The following is an 18,762-nucleotide window of genomic DNA, read 5'->3' as shown; positions in this document are numbered from 1 at the left end:
GGTGTGCACCGTTTAAAACCCGCCTAGACGTTATCCGCGGATAAGTAATCCGGCCAGGAGATTCGAACAGGACGCGGTAGCGCTGTAATCGATAATTCCTTACGAAGGCTGGTTGGTTTATAGGTGCTCTCGAGCCATCTAAATTGCGTAGAGATTAGGTGCTCGGAAACCCGTATCCAGGATCCCGTCGGTCTAGGGTGCAAACGGAAGCTGAAGCGGAGGAAGGGAGGCTGCCAGAGCTAGAGAGCGAGAGATCGAGAGAGGGAGAGACAGGGAGAGATGCAGAGAGAGAGAGGGAGATCCTGAGAGAGCCTGAGAGAGAGAGTGAGAGATTGAGAGGGAGAGAGAGAGAGAGAACTTGAGAGGGAGAGAGAGAGAGAGAACTTGAGAGAAAGTGTGAGAGAGATCCTGAGAGAAAGCGTGAGAGATTGAGAGGGAGAGAAAGAGAACCTGAGAGAAAGAATGAGAGAGATCTTGAGAGAAAGCGTGAGAGATTGAGAGTGAGAGAGAGAGATCCTGAGAGAAATAGTGAAAGAGAGAGAGAAGGAGGAAACTAGGGTTCAAGAGGAGGGATTCCCTGCCACCGGTTATAATGGCAAGATGGAAGGACCTTGGGGGCCAGGACAGGATAGGAAATTTGCAAATTTTCACGACAGGGCACGGATAATTTCCGGTTGGCTCGGCGGTTTCCGCACTTGACAAATGACTGTGGTTTCCGGTTATCGGCTACGACGACGACGATCCCCCTTGCATTCCGAATTAGCCCGAATGTCTGTTGCCCTCTTGGATAGACAATACTCTTCTCTTCCCGATTCTCCACACGCGATTAGCGACCTGATTTTTTTTCCTCCGCTCAGACCGGATTCAGATTTGTTCGAGAGAACGTTTGCCGTACATACAAATGAGACGTTATGAGAATAGAAGGATATACGAGATACGATAAAGAACTTTCGTAAAACGATGTTCCAATTGATACACCATTATTTCTGCTACTTCGCTATTATTTCCTATTTCCAATTGTAACAATGTAAACGAATAAGTAATTGCCTCTGCTAGGTTGCAAAGCAAGTTTAAGAATAACAAGTATATCGACGAGATAAAAAATTGAAGAGGTGCTCTATTGATTGCAGTAAAAAATTTATTCCGTAGTACAGGATTCTTACGAACGATGAAACTGGGAATAGGAACGGTGTATCTTGCAGAACGTTCGAGAAGGGAACACGGAACTGCGCGATATTATAAAACGTTGAATTATCTTCTCGAAGAACAGCGATATGTGCGAACCGGAAAATGGATTGTCCGTCAAATTTTAACGCAAATTTGAAACACGCTTTCCATCGGCATTTAATAACATAAATCTTCACCGACGACGCAAACATATCGCATTTCGAAGACTCGGTGGATCGTTTCGATGAACGAAACTCCTGGGTTAAATCGCCCTCATAACTCAAACAGCCGTGCAACCCGGCTCGCGATTTCCATTAATTTCTAATATTACTGTACCCTTTATCGGCTCCTACAGCTGTTCTACTTATTCTATTTTTAACCCTTTCATTGTTATAGAACGAAATGACCGTGCTATAGCCGTTCAATAAATCCATTTCGTCGGCCATGAGCGCCGATAGATTTCCGACGTGTGTTTAGCGCGACTTTCTCGCGTTTTTATTTCGTCCAATATCGTACCAATGAAAGGATTAAACGAATAATCGAAAGCTGTTCGTGTTCCTTCTTTTTCTTCTTCTCTTTTGCCGTACAATGGAATCTATGTATTTAGGTTAATGATTTCGCAAGGGAAGAAAATGGAAGAAATTTTTCTTCGCATCGTCGTAATCGATCTTTCATATTTTTTTCAAATTCTCTCCAACGGTGCAGATTAATTTCATTCGCGAGAAATGTTTTAGAATTACGAAACTAATTAACGAGAGTTAATTTCTGAATCGATTTCACAATTCTTTCAGAGCTCTACGTTTCTCCATTCTACTTCCGATTCAAACACTTAATAAATGTACAAAAGAAACCAGCACCTTGGGAACCTCGATAAAACCTCTTAACTGATCTTAAAACTCTTTCCAAACCTTCAACTTCTTCATTACAGAGATCGATCGATTTGTTACCTCGATTTTATCAGTCGTTCGAATTTTCTCGCACTGCGAAAATGTAGCCTGATTAAAAGTACTGTTAAACGTACCAATCTTGGGAAAATTAATAAAGAAATATGTTTAAACGTAAGATTTCATAAAAATATCTTTTCTCTAAAAAAGATCCAGATAAGCACTGTTATTGTTCTGCAATACACAAGTGCACGAAAACATGAGAAAAAAAAAATTAGGGAAGAAAACGTAACTAAAATTCGACAAATCACGGAGCTGCCTTCTCCACGAAACAAAGTCTTCGATTCCCATCGTACGTCCGCGAAACGGACATGTAAAATCTCCGTAGAGTGGAGATTCGATCGTTGTACGATTGGAGAGAGGAAAATACTCACAGCGTACGTTGAGAAAATAACCGATGCTGTTGAATATGCCGAGCATGTGCCTGGTGTAACATTTGTACCAGCCGCTCTCAGCGCGGCTGATTTTTGTGATGTTCAGCCATCCGTCGTCGCTCTGCTCGACGGGCAACGGTCCATTGTCTGAAACACAAACGCAGAGGCTGCACGGTACAGGAATTAACTCGGTGGAAACATCACGTCGTCCGACCGGAGTCGCCTGGCGATTCTACGCGCGCGCTCTTCGCGCGGAATCACGCAGGATACCGATTAACCGGCGCGGCGCGGCTCGCCGGCGTCGCTGGAATTACGTGGTCGACGCTGGCGCGACGCCAGCCACCGGCCGCGTTATTGTCCTTCGAAAAATTTCCCTGCGCACAGAATTACGCGCCAACGACTCGAATCGTCGGACCGGGGGAGGTTGCAAGTAATAGTAAACGGATAAGCTCCGGCAACGAAACTTCCTGTGCACATAAGGCCTGATTTTCGAGCATTTTCGGCTAGATGAGACGGTTCCTTTTTTTTTTCAATTAGGGTTTTAACGGGGGATGTTCATTGGGTATGTAAACGAGGAAAGTTGGAGTATAGTTTGATGCTTTAATTTGGGAATAAAATGTATCGCTTCCATTGACTGTACGTTTGGGAGGAAAATGGATGTTGATGTAGCGGTGCAGTTTAAGACGAAATGATTTTGCGCGAGGAAATGAGAGAATAGTCTGTGTAAATTGAATAATTACGTTTGATTTAATTTTCAGGAAATTCAGTGTTTTAATATGCGACTTCGTTGCATCGCTTCCATCGACTATACATTTGGGAAGAAAATGGCGAGATATTGAAGTAGCGGGAAAATTTAAAAAGAGAATAGTCTGTGTAAATTGAATAATTACGTTTGATTTAATTTTCAGGAAATTCAGTGTTTTAATTTGCGACTTCGTTGCATCGCTTCCATCGACTATACATTTTCGAGGAAAATGGCGAGATACTGAAGTAGCGGGAAAATTTAAAAAAGATGATTTTGCGTGGGGAAATGAGAGAAGATTGTGTATAAATTGAATAGTTAGTTTGATTTAATTTTCAGGAAATTCAGTGTTTTAATATGCGACTTCGTTGCATCGCTTCCATCGACTATACATTTACGAGGAAAATGGCGAGATACTGAAGTAGCGGGAAAATTTAAAAAAGATAATTTTACGCGAGGAAATGGGAAGAATGTTGATTAAATAATTTTTGTGTATAAATTGAATAATTATAAATTCGTTGTTTGGAGTACCTGTGAGCATATCGAATATTCTCCATAATACTACGATAATATCTTGAAATTATTTAAAATACATAATTAACACTACAATAATACCATCTTCGATACACATCTCGCAGGTGTAAAGGCTCAGCTGCGGATGCTATTATACCTAAACTATATTACTCCCCATAAGGAGAACGCGATAACATTATCTGTCTAATTGTAAGTGATACGTAACGCGGTTATATTTCTAAGAACATCTAGCAAACGTCAATTAAGTAAGGACACAAATGAAATATCTCAACGCTACCATCTATCGATAATATCGAATTAAATCGAACCATTTCGGTAAACCTCTTCATCTGTTCGCGTAGTCGAAACTTAAAACCCTGGCGCGATCGTATCAATCGTATTTTCGTTAATCAAATTAGAGCACGCGATCCGGCTATTTCCACTCCCCCGGTCTTCTTCTCTGCCGGGGAACATAAGAAGCAAACAAAAGAACGAAACGAAAGGATCCATCGTATCCTAGCTTATTTCAAGGAACGAGCAAGGCGAGCGTAAGAAAGTAGCCGGAAAGAAAAAGGGAGTAAAAGAAACGGGAATGATCCCCTCTGGTATCCGTTTCGGCGAAGTCGTTCGCGAAACTTTCATCCGGCCATAGGCATTTCGCTGGCTCGTTGTTTTTAGCCTCCCTCCCGTACCACCGACGCGATTTGACGAGAAGCAGGATTCGACGCAGCTGTCGGATTTACCGGCGGTTCTCCAGGCAGCGTCTCGAATGTGGAACAATGTCGACCGACGGGAGTAGGGCTACGAAGGAAGAAGGAGTACGAGGCTTCGCTGTGCAACTGTGGTGGCGAAGGAAAACGAATCAAAGAGAGAGACAGAGGGGGAGGAAGAGAGTTTATGAGGGAAAGAAAATTAGAGAGAGAGTTTATAAGAGAGAAACAGAGGGAGAGTAAGGGAGTTTATGAGAGGGAAAGAAAATTAGAGGGAGAGAGTGTGTGTGTATCAGACAGAAGAAGTGGGAGTGAGAGAGAGAGAGTGTGTGTTAGAGAAAAAAAAAGTGAGAGTGACTGTGTGTGATAGAGAGAAAAAGAGTGAGAGTACGAATGCGAGAGGGAGAAAGGCTGAAGGAGAGTCTGAGAGAGCCGAGTGTCAGAGAGAAAGAGAGTGAGAGTAAGGGAGAGACTGAGAGGGAATAAGAGAGAGTGTGTGTCACAGAGAAGTGAGTGTGTGCGTTAGAGAGAAAAAGAGTGAGAATGAGCAGAGAAAAACAGAGAGAGAATAAGAGAGACCGAGAGAGAGTGTATGTCACAGACAAAAAGAGTGAGAGAATATGTGTGTGCCAGAGAGAAAGAGAGCGGGCACAAGGGAGAGACCGAGGGAGCGCGTGTGTCACAGAAAAAGAGAGCGAGAGGATATACGTAACGTGTCCAACAGAGAGGAGAAGAAGCTCGAGGAAAAACCGTCCTCGCGTGTATCCTCCGCCGACATAGTTCTACGGCGAAACTTTTACGTCTCCCGTTATAACAGCCTCGTGGAGGAATAAAACCGGGGTTGGTTAAGGGGTTGGTCGGCTATCCCGCTAAACAGCGGGCCGGTGGCCGTGCCAAAACACGCTCGATTGTGTTAACGGGATCTATAGGCAGGGAAAAGGCCGGCAAGATGTCGTGCTATTCTCTATGAAATAAGAGCGACCCGTGACTTGGCCCGAAAAGCACGATATTTCCGGTAAGGTCATGCGAGATTCCGGCTATTTGGCCGGGAAACAAACGAACCACACTGTAGACCCAGTAGTTCCATACCAGGAATAGGGGTGGAATTCTCGTAGCAGAGGGGTTGATGAGTTTTATATACAGTGTGGGACGATTTGTGCGTGTGTCGGTTGGTAATTTTCAGAGAGAGGGAGATAGAACGGGGTGTTGGGTTAGTTATAATTGGTTTCATGAGGCGATGCGATTGGTGGCCAGGATGTTATACGATGATTTACAAACATGGTTTATTCGATGCAGTAAAAATTCCACGTTTCGAACATAAGATTCGCACAGATAAACTTCAATATTCTTAGTAACTTCCCTTTCGAAGAGGCAAGAAAGATCGAGTTTCCGGTGATTTTTTTGAAGGAACACAAATTAGGATTCTCGCGTTTGTTCGAGCAGAACGAAGTGGAAGTAAGATTCGAGTGTAACGGAGTTAAGTGAAATAAAAAAGGGGGAGTAGGATTTTTCACGACTGGAACGAGCGCCGGTGAGTAATTTCGCTTTACTTGCTTTATGAAACGAGACATTTTCGCCTAAGGTTGAACTATTAGTTGCGCGGAGAGCGGCAGCGCAGACTGCATTTTTTCGCGCGCGCTTTTCGAATAAAAAACGAGCAGAAGAGAGCAATCGCGGAGGGGAGCGTTTCTCCAGCGGCGAGAAGTTTACGCGAGGTTTACTCGTTCCTTCAGCGAGCATAATTGTTCCTAAAAAAGAGCATTTCTCGACTTTACTGTCTCGAGCACGTTAATTAGCAGGCCGAAACACTTGAAGAACGTAAACGCCGTCTCTTTACAGTGTCCCCCGTTCCTTTGAGACGAGCTCGAAAAATTTGCACAGTCGAACAAAAGGTGCAACCGTTGAAATTAAATAGAAATAAGCAAAAGTGTCCGGTGACCCTAACAATAAAAAAACGCCGCGTAGAAAAATTTACCAATTTCGATTTTAAGTATCATCCTGACCACTCGTTATCAACATCACACGGCCTTGCGAGATAAAAAGAGTAGTCACTTTCACGTTAAAAAATTTCACTTCAAATACATCTCAGATTTTTCCAGTTACACGAAAAGCGTTCGTACAAATTGCATTAATATCCCCAAATTCATGAATTCTACAGATTAACGTTAATTATCCAAAATCTGCATAAATGCACAACCTATTTACTCGAGCAAATAACGGTAAATAATTTCTACGTGTAAAGTTTAAATCAACTCTCTCTTCAATCCACCGCGCAAAAAAAGAAAAAATCGAACTCTTTCGCTCGCATAAGTTCTTCTAGACACCGCTGTGTATCAAAGACGTCGCTTTCTCCCTCGCAAAAAGAGCCACGAAGACATAGAGTCCGTCAACGAGAGCGTTCACGGCGTAGTCGTGAGAAAAACCGAAATGGGGTTACGTATAATAGACATATATATATATTTGACTCTGGCTGGCATCGCATTATATGCTAGGTTCGTATGAACAATGATCGGATGGGGATCTACTTCCCCCGGAGCGGTTTCCCGCAGCTGACGCCCTCGTACGTTCTCCGGAACGTCCGTAGCTCGAATGTATCGTCGTGATAAATCGTTCGACGGGGCCGTGATAAATTTATCCTTCTTTTCATTTAAAATATCCTCGCCCTTAACTGGCCCCGCTTTATAGCGATCATTACATACTGATCGTATCGTCGATGAACGAGAGAGCTGCTGCTCTCTCTTTTTTTTTTCTCTTCTTCCGATAAGTCTTCACGTCGACAACGTTCAACGTCAGGATATAGCTCTCCCTCTGATTATTCCAGGCACGAACGTAGGTAGGCGATTTGATCGTTTTGCTCGAAATTTCGCGAATGCCTCCGGTCTATTCAAGGATAATGCAGGTTATAGATATTTATCAATAAATTGAATTCGCGTCGAAGTATATATAGGAGGCAGAGTGGATGGTAAGTGGCTGGAAAATTGGTTGTACGTTGTGAACGGAACGCGAAAGGATTGTGTCTAACTTCTTCGCGGTGTAATTCGCAGGAAAATATATATTTAGTATTAATTTTACATTTCCGTCATCGTACAGAGAAAATCGTCACATAAAGAGCACACTACGCCGCCTATGAATCTCTAAATCTTATCAAACATTTCGTCCACAACTTCTTTCCAACCTCTCTGCGCCCGTCAATTATTTCCAGCTTATCAGGCGGCCGACTTCAGCCAGATTTATACTCTCCTTAGAGGAAGAAAAGAAAAAACGAATAGAAGAAACAAGGAAAAAGAGAGCAGTAGGGGCAGAAAAACACGGCGAGGAAGAAACCGGTTCTCGAAGAACTATCAAAAAGGGTAGTTGAACCGGTGGCGAGCGGCGTAATATTACACGGTCCGGCGCGAGGAAAAACTGCAGTTACGCCAGCCTGTTCCTCGCGCTATGATATATACCGCTTCGAAGACGAATGGTCAAAATATCTGCCGCAGTTCTCTCCTCTCCGCTCCGGTGATAAAGGGCTCTTTGAAGGAAAGCGAACGTGCTTTCCCGATACCTCCGGGCATCTGGATTGGGACCCGTTTAATAAGAGAGCACCCGTTCCGAAAAGAAATTCGGATTCCCCGAACGAGGGTGAGGACGGTGGAAGGAAAGAGAGAGAAGATGGAAGGAGAGACGAGGGGTTGAAACGTGGGACTAAAAGCGAGGCAAGACGAGTCGAGGCATAGGGTGAGTCGAAAAAGAGGGGTGGATATATAGGGGGGAGGAGAAAGGATGTGGTTGGAAGGAGGCATCGCCCGGAGCGGGTACGTGCTCCAAAGGATATTAAAGTATTTTAATTGCAGCGGATTTCGCGGAACGCTGGAAGGATTTATTCGAAATCACTCGATTGAGTCTATGAATAGGGATTAAGCTCTCTTCTACCATCCTTCCCTTCTCCATCGGATCGGGTTCTTCTCATCCTCGTCGTGCTCGTGAACCGATGCACACGGCAGGCCAGAATTCCGGACGTCAGGAGTGGAAGGCAGAAATAATTGAATATTTAATGGGATAACTGGCGTTTATATCCCAAGCGACGACGACGCCGACGCCGTCGAAACGCCGAGGAAGAACTGGGTTTTATCGAACGTTGCCATCCGTCATTACCTCGACCGCGGCCGCGGGTTCAAGAGCGCGCGCTTTACGGATCGAGGGATCGACGACGATTTTTCTGTCGCCAAGCGAGATTCGCCGGCCAATTTCCTGGACAATCTCGTCACTCTCTCCCGCCCTCTGTCCCTCCTTTGCTACGGCGTAATGCGACCAAGGAATTGCCTGGATTCGTTCGCGGCACGTTATCCGCCAGTTGAGTAGCCGGAATTCGAACGTGGAACACGTTTGTTTGGACGCTCTCCTGTGATTTTAAGCGTGTCGCCAATTCGCTCGGATCGAACGTCACGAGGGTACGAGTTGCGAAGTTTAAACTTGAGAGATTTGATGTATTTTCTTCGAGATGTCGCCGGAATGTCGTGAATATTTTATCACGTAACAAGAGCGCGTAGAGTAAAATTGTCACACGTAATAAGCAATAAGAAAGAATTCTTTTTTTGCACACAAAAAAAGTGGGAATGTTAAGGAGAGTGGCGAAGAATGAAGAATTTAACGGCGCGTTTGGGAGGTCAGGGATATTGGAGAGAAGAGTGCTAATCGATGAAACGATTAAAAGAAATCCCACTTTGGTATTCCGACAAAAATTCATCTCGATTTCACTATCTACCGATAGATTGATACCAAATTCTTAAAAAAGAAATTACAACGCGCACCTACTAGAACAAAATTCTCGCAAAAGTCACGCTGTTATCGTACACCTCATCCATTATCGTTTCACCGTAGCAGCGACAAATTGAATACACTTATCCGTACAACGATAATTCGCGGTTGCGCGGCATAAAACGAGAGCCAGTGTCTGTCCGACGTGATGGAACGGGGCAAAAGATATTTTTCGCGTGCAATTTGTTACGGTCTCGTGAATTCCTCCGTTTCGGATTTCGTTGAACAATAATCCTCCGCGCGGCGAGGGCAACCCTGGTAACCGGTCGTTCATCATATTTCTTATCATTCTCACCCAGCTGATCGCGGTGGAAAGTGACGGGTGCAGCTGCTCTCAGCATTTTGTGTAACTCAATAACGGGACTAACGAGGCTTGTACGATTAACTCGGCCTTCGATAAATTTCATCTCCCTTCCGCATCGCGGAACGAGGAATACCATCGCGAAAGGATAAACGCGTTGTCTTCGTTTCTCAACGATCGACCAATCGAAGACGACACTTTCCGTCGTGTATAGAGTAGAAAATTGCGGAATTTCTACAGGACTCGTGAATTCGTTGAAATTTATTTAGGAAATTCTATTTTTTCTTTTCGATAATAATTAGGAACAAGTGCACGCTGAAACATATTTAACCGGGACTCTCTTAACGAGCTGGTATAATCAGGAATATTGGTCGTAAATTAGTTATTGATTTCAGCATACGCCGCCGGTTCTTAATCATTGTTCCACAGCGCAATGATATTTCATGGCGCATCGATGCCACCCATTAAAGCTGATAAAGTTAAGCGACGCTCCTTTGAACAAAGGATAATAATAATAATTTACAGCCGCCGTTCATAACCATTCCTAACGAAACAACAATGCAACTCCATTAGATCCATTTTAACGCGCACTTTGCCAATTAATCACCGTTTAATCTACGCTCACCGGAGAGTTAAAACTCTTATCGCGAGAAAGCAGGATCCCCAGGAAACACTGGGACGAGAGGAAAAAAAGACTGGTGCGCGAGGAAAAGGGCGAAAATCAAAACTTTCCAACGGGACAATCGTCAGAAAATGTTTAAGTGCTCCTCGAACGTTGCGCGCCTATATTACTTCCGGTTACGCGCTCCAGCCTCGCAACGAGATTAAACATACTCGTAACTTCAATGGGATACTTCCGTGGCGGCAGTGAAACAGGCAGACTTCGATCCGCGAATTCGGGGGAGAGAAAAACGCGTGCCACCGTAAAAAGTTCGCAAGGTTTGAACCGCGTTTAACGAGTGTAACGTGCTTCGCCGCTTAAACCAGCCACTCTAATCAAGAAAGTGGTCTTCTGCTGGTATCGCGAGATTCCCCACGAAAATCCAAAGTATTTCTCTCTCTTTTTACCCGTGGTCCAGGTCTGATTGACGACGAATAAAGGGAATTATACGGTGGCGAACTTTTATTTGCCATTGATACGAAGCGAGGAAAAAAAAGCACAACATCGGGACGGACTCTCGAACTCCATCTGCGAGCCTTTCTCGTGATTTTCTGCGGTCAGGTGAAAGGGGAAAACTGCTAACTCTTACGTGGAAGAAGAAAGAAGGAAAGAAGGTGTATCGAATTTTCCGATCGTGAAGAGGATTCGACTGGAAAATTGGAGAACAGAGCGTAGGATTCGAGTGGAAAATAATGTTAGGTATTCTGCGGTGTGGAGAAAATAAGGAAAGAAAACAGCCACCGAAGACTTTTTCGAGTTTAAAGGCAATGATTGGAATTAAGAGAAATATCGTTAAATCGAAGCACGAAGTGTTGAATATTCTTTCAGTGTAGAGAAATTAGGAACACAGAAAGTTTTTTAGCGTGTGAAAATAATAATTGGAATTAAGATAAATATTTTCAAAGTGCTGCTAAAGAGCTAAAGTGTACAAAGAGTTAAGAGAATTTCGCCTCGCGGTATTCAAAGGACACTTGACCCTGAGGGCAAGGTAAAACATGCTTTTGAAGGTGTTTTAAACGTGTCAAAGAACATAGGCGAATTAAGGGAGGCAGATTTTTCGATTTGGGCCTGTTCAAAGTTCGCTACACGCACCAGAAATTCCCGAGTCCAGAGTGGAGAGTCATTTCCAAAGAAGCGTACTTAATTTAGCGCACAGTCGCAGGCCGGCTTCTAATTACATTAAAGGATCTGCTTAACGAGAACAAATGTACACTCGGACTTGAAAACAACGTTCTCCGGGAGAAAAATTACCGCCGGAGAAAACTCGTGGAAATGTTACCAAATGTGTGGGTACTTTTAAAAAATTCAACCTCCTAAATCATTCGTAATCTCTCTTATTGTTCGTCAACTTTCTAATACTTCTTCCATACTCTTCCACCGTCTTTCTTTTTCGTAAGGAACATTCGTCGATGGAAAACTAGAAAGGGAGAGAGAGATAGAATGAAACAACTGATTCCCCATTGTCGACTCTCTGGCGCAGAATCGAGAGCAATCAAGTTGCAAATCATGCGGCACCGGTCGAATCGTTATCACCGATGGCGGGGCGGTATGTAGCTGCGAATCGAGCCTAACGCAGCAACGCGCTCGTGCATCACACTCAGGAGAGAATGAATCTGCCAACGGTGGCTCCTCGTTGTAACAACGTTGCACGCCGACTCGGTACGAAAAGTACGTCCGTTAAAACAAACGTTAATTCCCATGGTAGAACGCGTAACGACTCGCGCCGCGACCATTACCTAAAGCTGCACGTACCTGTACCTACATACGTTCCTGTACGACTGAAACAGCCCGTATGGTCACGAGATACATAACGCCGAATCTGGGTTAACGTCGGTCTTGGGCGCGCTCGGAACAACGAACATGGGAATCCTCGCGGCGTGCAGATGTGTCCTGTCGAAAGTGACTCTGTTGGGCTTTCAGGGACTCCTTGTTTCAAACGAGGGGAAGAGATTGCAGCAACTGATAAAACTCTGATACACTTGGCTGGTAGATTGGATTTCTTGACGATGCAGGTCTATGACGCGTATTCGTTGAATTTAGTTTTCTTAGTTTTTTGCGATGTGATTGAGTGAAACTTTAGAGAAGAGGGGTTTTAGGGTTTTCGCGCTAACTTTGGGCGACGTGAGTCAGTGATTTTAATATTGTCGACACGGAGCGCGTTCGAATTTGATTATAGATAAAACAGATTTTGCGGAGATTACAGCTGTGTTTTTGTTAGTTGCGTGCCTAAAGCTGGCCTGTAAACGACCGAAGGTCGAAAGAATGGTTGAAGGGACAAAATTAAAAAATTTTCGAATTTTGTGGGAAAATCTGTGATGGAATTGGGAAGATTGTGGTCAATTTCTTTTATTTTCAATTGCACGGATTTTGGTAGCTTAAATATAATTTTCTGTGCCTTATAATTACACCGAATTCATCCAAGCAATTTTACGGCGCAATCTTCAAGAAAACACCTGTCTATGATAGAAGTGAAAAAAATGTTCAAACGAAACTACCACGGGCATCGAAAGAATAAATTTCGAGCAGGTTGCACCTCGAAATCTTATAAGAATTTCAATAAAGAACCAGTTTCCCCACGCACTAAATAACTGTCCCACCTTCAAACTCACAAATTTCATCTCCCTTATCCAAAGTCGTTGGAGAAACTCCACTTTTACCCCTGTCGCGAGCTGAAATGTTGTTACATCGGGCTGCTGCATCGAAATCGAAGGATCTCCAAAGGAAGAGAAAAGCAAAGACGGGGGGGAAAGGAGGGGAAACAGAGTGTCCGGACAGACTAAAGGGGAGAATTATAGGAGGCTTTAAATATTTATCAAGCCGTGGGCCAGTCTACAGGCGGCGAGCTTTGACAAAGAACAAGAGACTGCTAATGAATCCAGTTGGCCAGGGGTAAATTCTTTCTCTTCTCTTTCGTCGCGAAACGATATAAAAGGGAAGTGGCACGCGAGCTTCTCTCCACCCGACCAATCTCCCTTTCTCGATCCTCCGAACGTTAAGGAATCTCTCCCCGATCGATCGTCCCGCCTTCGTCACTCGATTTATTCCCTCCTCTCATAACCGAAAACATCGATACAACGTTACCGCAGCAGCGAGACCTCTTCCTTTTTCTCCCTCTTCTTCTTGTTCTACGCCCTTTCGATCCAGAAGTTCGTTTCCTCCGGAAGGGAGAGCCGACCACTTCAACGTCGAAGCTATCGATTACGTCGGCGAAGGGAGGCAGCGGTGGAAAAAAAAGCGACGAACGAATTCGAGCGAACCAACGACGTTCGACGTTCGTACAAGGAGATTTCCAATTATCGAGAATAAGTCGGTGGAACGCTTGGAAAGCGAAATCTCAACGGGAGGTTCCATTGATTCCTGCTAGTAGGGAAAATGGGAGAAAGCGGGAGGAGGAATGCAAGTGTACACGGGAGAGAGAGAAGGAGAGAGAGGAGGAGGAAGAAGCAGCACAGTGGTCTGTTGAAGGGCAGAGAAGAAGGGAGGAGAGGAGGCGTACGAAGCGTAGAATTTTTAATCTTGACGAAGCATTCACAACACGCGGGATTAGAGAAGAGGGAGAAAAAGATAGATAGAGAGAGAGAAAGAGAAACGCGACCAAGAGCTCTGCGAAAGATAATATCTGCCGCGCATACTTATCTCCGATGAGAGGGTTCGCCTCGCGGAGAATAGGGCGGGATTATTTATTGTCCTGACTTGACTTCGCGCTCGCGATAGTCCTCTCTGCTGTCCGCCGCGGTATAGACTAATGTGATTATGCGATTTATCGTTTTGTTTGCTGATGACTGGGAAGAGACTAATAGCCCGGAAGTTAATAGTAAATGGAAATGCTGCGGCAGATAGCTAGGAGGAGATAATGCTCGGAGTGGCAAATGGAAATACGAAATGGTGTCGTGCTTCCGTTTCAACCTTATATTTATTTTAATATAATGGTAGATGTTGTGAATCAAGTGCCATTTATATCAACTAGGATGAAAGAGCACACCGTTCGCAGTTTAAACGGTACAGTATATTAACCCCTCAACGCTCGTGCCCGTTACAGAATTATAAATCATGAGAAACTTATTTCTGCACACTTAAGAAACGATGGGAAAAAAAGTTGATCGTCTTCGACGTATCGCGTTGAGAAAAGTGTGAGCGTTAAAGGATTAACCCTCTATGGCGTTAAAGGATTAACCCTCTATGGCGTTAAAGGATAATTCATCTATGTATATAGACGCAATGAATGTGCAAATATGCTCCAAATGTTGATGTTCTTTTTTCTTTTTTGTTTACACTCATGTTCTTCTATTATTCCTGTGGTTAGTTACTCGGTAAAAGACCTCTTGAAGGCCGATCTGAGATCCAGTGCGCCCGACGGAAGGTTAATAAACGAAAGGTCCTGTAAATTCTAGTTAAATAAAATGTTGAAATATCCTTCGAAAAAAATTTGAGTATAAAATTGTCAGAAGGTACTCGAAGTATCCACGTTATCCACTATATCCACGTTATTCGAGCGTCGTTCGCAAAAGTATACTGCAAGGGTCTCGGGAAGAGTGAAGTCGCGTCGTCCTGCCGATCCCTGTCCACCCCTACGCGAACAGGCCCAGGGAAGAACACAAAGCGCTGGGCCTGGCTTCAAGATGCTCGCTTCACCGTCTTCGGGACGGATTTTATCACAAAATCAAGGCGGTATTGTATATCGAAGAAACTATTTGCACGTTTTATTTCCAAGCTACCTTGTATTCAGAATACAAGGAATTTTAATCCATTCTCCGTGACGTACTGTCATTTCAAAAACAATTCTATGCTTTTTTCCCTAAATCCTTCATAGTTCATTTGTCCCTGATCCTCGGTCGCTGTTTTTTCCCCGCGCTGCATCGCTGCGTAATATCCTTTCGTTCTTCTCTCGTGTATACGCACATATACGTTTTTTTTCTCGATAAGCTACACAGGCAACGAAACATCGAATCCTTCGTCATTGTTGTCACTTACCCCGTTGCCAGATCGGCGTGCTGGCCGGATTGCTGTCCACCTCGCAATTCAGGCTGACGGACATGCCCTCGACGATCGGAATTCCAAAACCAGGTAAACGCGTTATCGCGAACGACGGAGTATCTGAAACAGGTATTAAGCAATTACTGTCAGCTCTGGGTATCGATAGCCGTGTGTCGATCAAGCGTCGACGAGAGATAAGAAGGCTCGTGGATCCTAGCGAATTTTCCCTCAAATTTCTTTTCCCTTTCCCTATCGTGAACTCGAAAAGGGAAAAAATTGAGTACTTGGATATGTTGTTAAAAATCGTCTTTATCAACTCGACAACTAAATTAGCGTGAAAATTATCGTCTCCTTCAGAGAGAGAATTAATACAATAATTGTAAACAACGTTTGCTATTTTGATTGGTAATCAAGAGGACGGTGGTGTTTTATGATAGTAATTTATGACATACGCATTCGAGACACACGCGTTAGCTAATGGAAATTTTACGAACGATTTCGACCAATTGGAAAATGTTTTATTTACTTCAATCAACGAATATAAATGTTTTATTGAAATTGTTCTATGCATAAACGGACAAGTGTTACCTGTGCAATGCCGCGTGTCCGATATAGCTGCAGGAAGCGGCTGTTTTTCGGGAGAAATGCTCGTAGCAATGGTGAAATAATCACTGAGAACGATCCGTTCGACGTCGAAGTCTACTACCGAATGTCTCGCGTTTGCCTTTCAAACCTGATAAGCCTTCCCGTGTCGCGTTCGTACACACTCGTCTGTATATCTCACGTATTCACTCGGCTTTGCACAAGTTTATACCGAACGCTTGGCAATAACATTCCCGGACGGAAACATAAACAGACGCTGGCCGATGTGAAACCAAAGCGGCTTCGTTCTAACAGTCCTACATAATATCGTTGACAACAATTCGTTCGAAGCAATACGATTTGTAAAAGATTTAAATTCGTGAAAAATTAGCTGAGTGATTATTTACAGCCTCTCTTTGATTGTGAAAAATTAAAGCAACGAAGCGTGTTAGAAAAAATTGACTAAAAATTAAGCAAAGTGGTCAAAGTATTTTTGCATTTGTCCACTTAATTTATCAAATTTGAGAAACCTCGTCGAATCCATAATAGGTGCTGTTTAATTAACAAAGTTTCTTTGCGCTACGTTTGCGCCAATGGTAAACGAGATTCGATATACCCGAGTCGGCAAAGTTGCTTTGAGGTAGGCAAAGATTTGGGTCAGAGACTTCGGTCCTATAAAGTATTTATATTTGTACAGTGGACCGCGTCGTTATTATTGTTTATTAAAGTGCGCGGCGAAACTGGAACAGCAGGACTGCTCGATGAGACCGGGGCTTAGTGTCTTAACACAAATTGCATAGTAACGAGGTACAGTAATATCTCTCACACTGTCGCCCTGCGTCGGAACCGAAAGGCGTCAGTTTGGGTAGAGGAGACACGGATTTCGAGGGTCGCAACCCCGCCTTTGTAGTTTGCCGAACGAAGACAAGGATAAGGAATAAAAGATAAGCGCTTTTATTTTTAACTTTCTCTGGATGAAAAAGTTATCAATATAGTGGTGAGATTGTTCTGATCACGTGTAAGAAATGCGAGATTTTGGGGGCGCTGTGGTGGCCTGGACTTTGTCACCCAGGAAGAGAAAGCGCGCGGGTACCTGAGGGTACCATAAACTAAGCCCTTTACCCGGAAAGTCGAACGAGGGGGCTCCAACGGTTTTTCGGAGCAACGCAGGATAGGACGCGGAGAGGACACTCTTATTATAGCCGTCGAGCGAGACCTCAGTCACCGCTTATATTCATAAAATAATACATTTTGGTTAATAGCCTGTCGTGTGTTCGTGTTTTGAATCTGTGCTAACACACGGTTAAACGAATTTTCAGTTAGAAAAAAGTTATATTATTGTATTACGAGATATTACTGTACATATATTATGTTATTATTGTTTATATATACGTACGACAGTTTCCTTCACTGTTACGCGGCAGAGAAAATCAATTAACGGTAAACCATTCTGTAAAACATCTACGCTTGGCGATAAACAGATACGAAGGAAAAACTTTGGAGCAAAGTTTACGTTCAAACGCTACCCTTATTTTCTCACAAGTGTGATCAAATTGTACCGTAGAAAAATTACAATAAAAAAAGAAACTCGAGTGTTCTTATCTTGAGCACACAAAAAACGCTTATTCCGAACACTTAACGTCCAATTTCCGTGCACATCATCGCGCCAACTCGTTCAGCCAGCGTCAATTACCTGGCGAACAGCGCCTCATTTCTCGCCGACAAAGGACAAAAAAGCAGCGGGCGAAAGACAAAAAAAAAAAGAGAGGAATATCGCGCAGGGGGAACAAAGGGAAGATCGCGCGACTCCGTAATAACTGAAAGCGAGCGGGGGCGAGGATGAAAACAGGCCGCTCTGCCATGGACATCAAACCTACTAATCGGCAAAACGGAACTGCGCCTCTGACGAACGAGCCACCCTCCTGGCCACCTCGTCGGTGTTCCTGGTGTGCTACGAGCGTTCCTTCCGCGTCATTAACGACCGACCTCGAACTAGGTGACAGAACCGGGCCGTATCCAGAACGTGGACGCACACGTACGCGGCTATCCGAGCAAAGGACACGTGTATATGTATATACATCTCTCTCTGTGTCTGTACACAAGCGATACGTGCGATGGAATCGAAAGCGTTCGTCGAACAAGCGAACGCGTTTCGAGGCCGCGAGTAATCAACGAACTGCGCGGAAGGACAGTGAAGATTTTACGATCGACGCGGTTGTACACTCGTTAAAAACTCTCCTCCTAGGATCCTCACCCCACTCGATGTCTGGTTCGGATAGACGAGAACGATCCTATGTCCGCAGCGAGGTACAGGCTGGCGCCTTTTCGCGTGAAATCAAAGGTTGCGGCGCCGTCCGAGCGTTATATCGCACCCCGTTCGGTTCTGGTTCGTTAATATCTCAGGGAACGTGGTGACGGCGAGCTAGTGTCTGGAGGGGAGTGTCGAGGTCGCGAGATAAATTGGTGGCAGCTGAAGGAAGGACCGGGAAGAGAACCTACCGGTTTGCGGGAGGAATGGAGACGAATCGCGCGAACGGCGAGAAGAGAAGAGGCCAAACACACAGAGAGAGGGGGAGGAAAGCAAAGAGAGAGAGAGAGAGAGAGAGAGAGAGAGAGAGTGGAGTAAGAGGGAAAAAAGGAGCGAGAGGCTTTTCCTCGCTCCGACTACCGGATGGCTCCAAGTTATTCACTCGGCTATAATAGTGCGGTGCTGAGACAATGCAAGCTTAATGAAAGCCATCCCCCCTTCCCGCACCGTTCTCTCTTCATCCCTCTACCCCTGCTGCGACCCTTCCATTCGTCGTACTCTTCGTTCCTCTTTCCGGCTGCACTCACCAAGTGCGGTCTTTCTCTCTCGCTCTCTCTCTCTCCCTCTCGTTCCTCTGTGCGTCTCGTGGCTCTTACTCGACGCCAACGGATAACGCCGCCGCCGCCGCTGTGTAGCCCCGGCGCAATGGCGTAAACACCAAACAAAGCAAACAATGAGACACAGAA

General features: G+C 44.5%; 1 protein-coding gene across 1 annotated transcript in view; it reads right to left on the bottom strand.

The window, feature by feature from the left end:
- The window catches only part of LOC108570898 (hemicentin-2), a 378,548-nt gene that overhangs the window by 94,019 nt on the left and 265,767 nt on the right, over positions 1 to 18,762 (bottom strand). The window contains exons 6-7 of the mRNA XM_017932826.1: positions 15,184 to 15,306; positions 2,486 to 2,632 (exon numbers count right to left, since the gene is read on the bottom strand). Of these exons, the coding sequence (XP_017788315.1) occupies positions 2,486 to 2,632; positions 15,184 to 15,306 (270 nt within the window). The remainder of the gene's footprint in view (positions 1 to 2,485; positions 2,633 to 15,183; positions 15,307 to 18,762) is intronic.

Source organism: Habropoda laboriosa, unplaced genomic scaffold, assembly GCF_001263275.1.
Source record: "Habropoda laboriosa isolate 0110345459 unplaced genomic scaffold, ASM126327v1 scaffold90, whole genome shotgun sequence".
NCBI lineage: Eukaryota > Metazoa > Arthropoda > Insecta > Hymenoptera > Apidae > Habropoda > Habropoda laboriosa.
The sequence above is the reverse complement of the archived record's forward strand: the minus strand, read 5'-3'. Positions and strand labels throughout refer to the sequence as shown.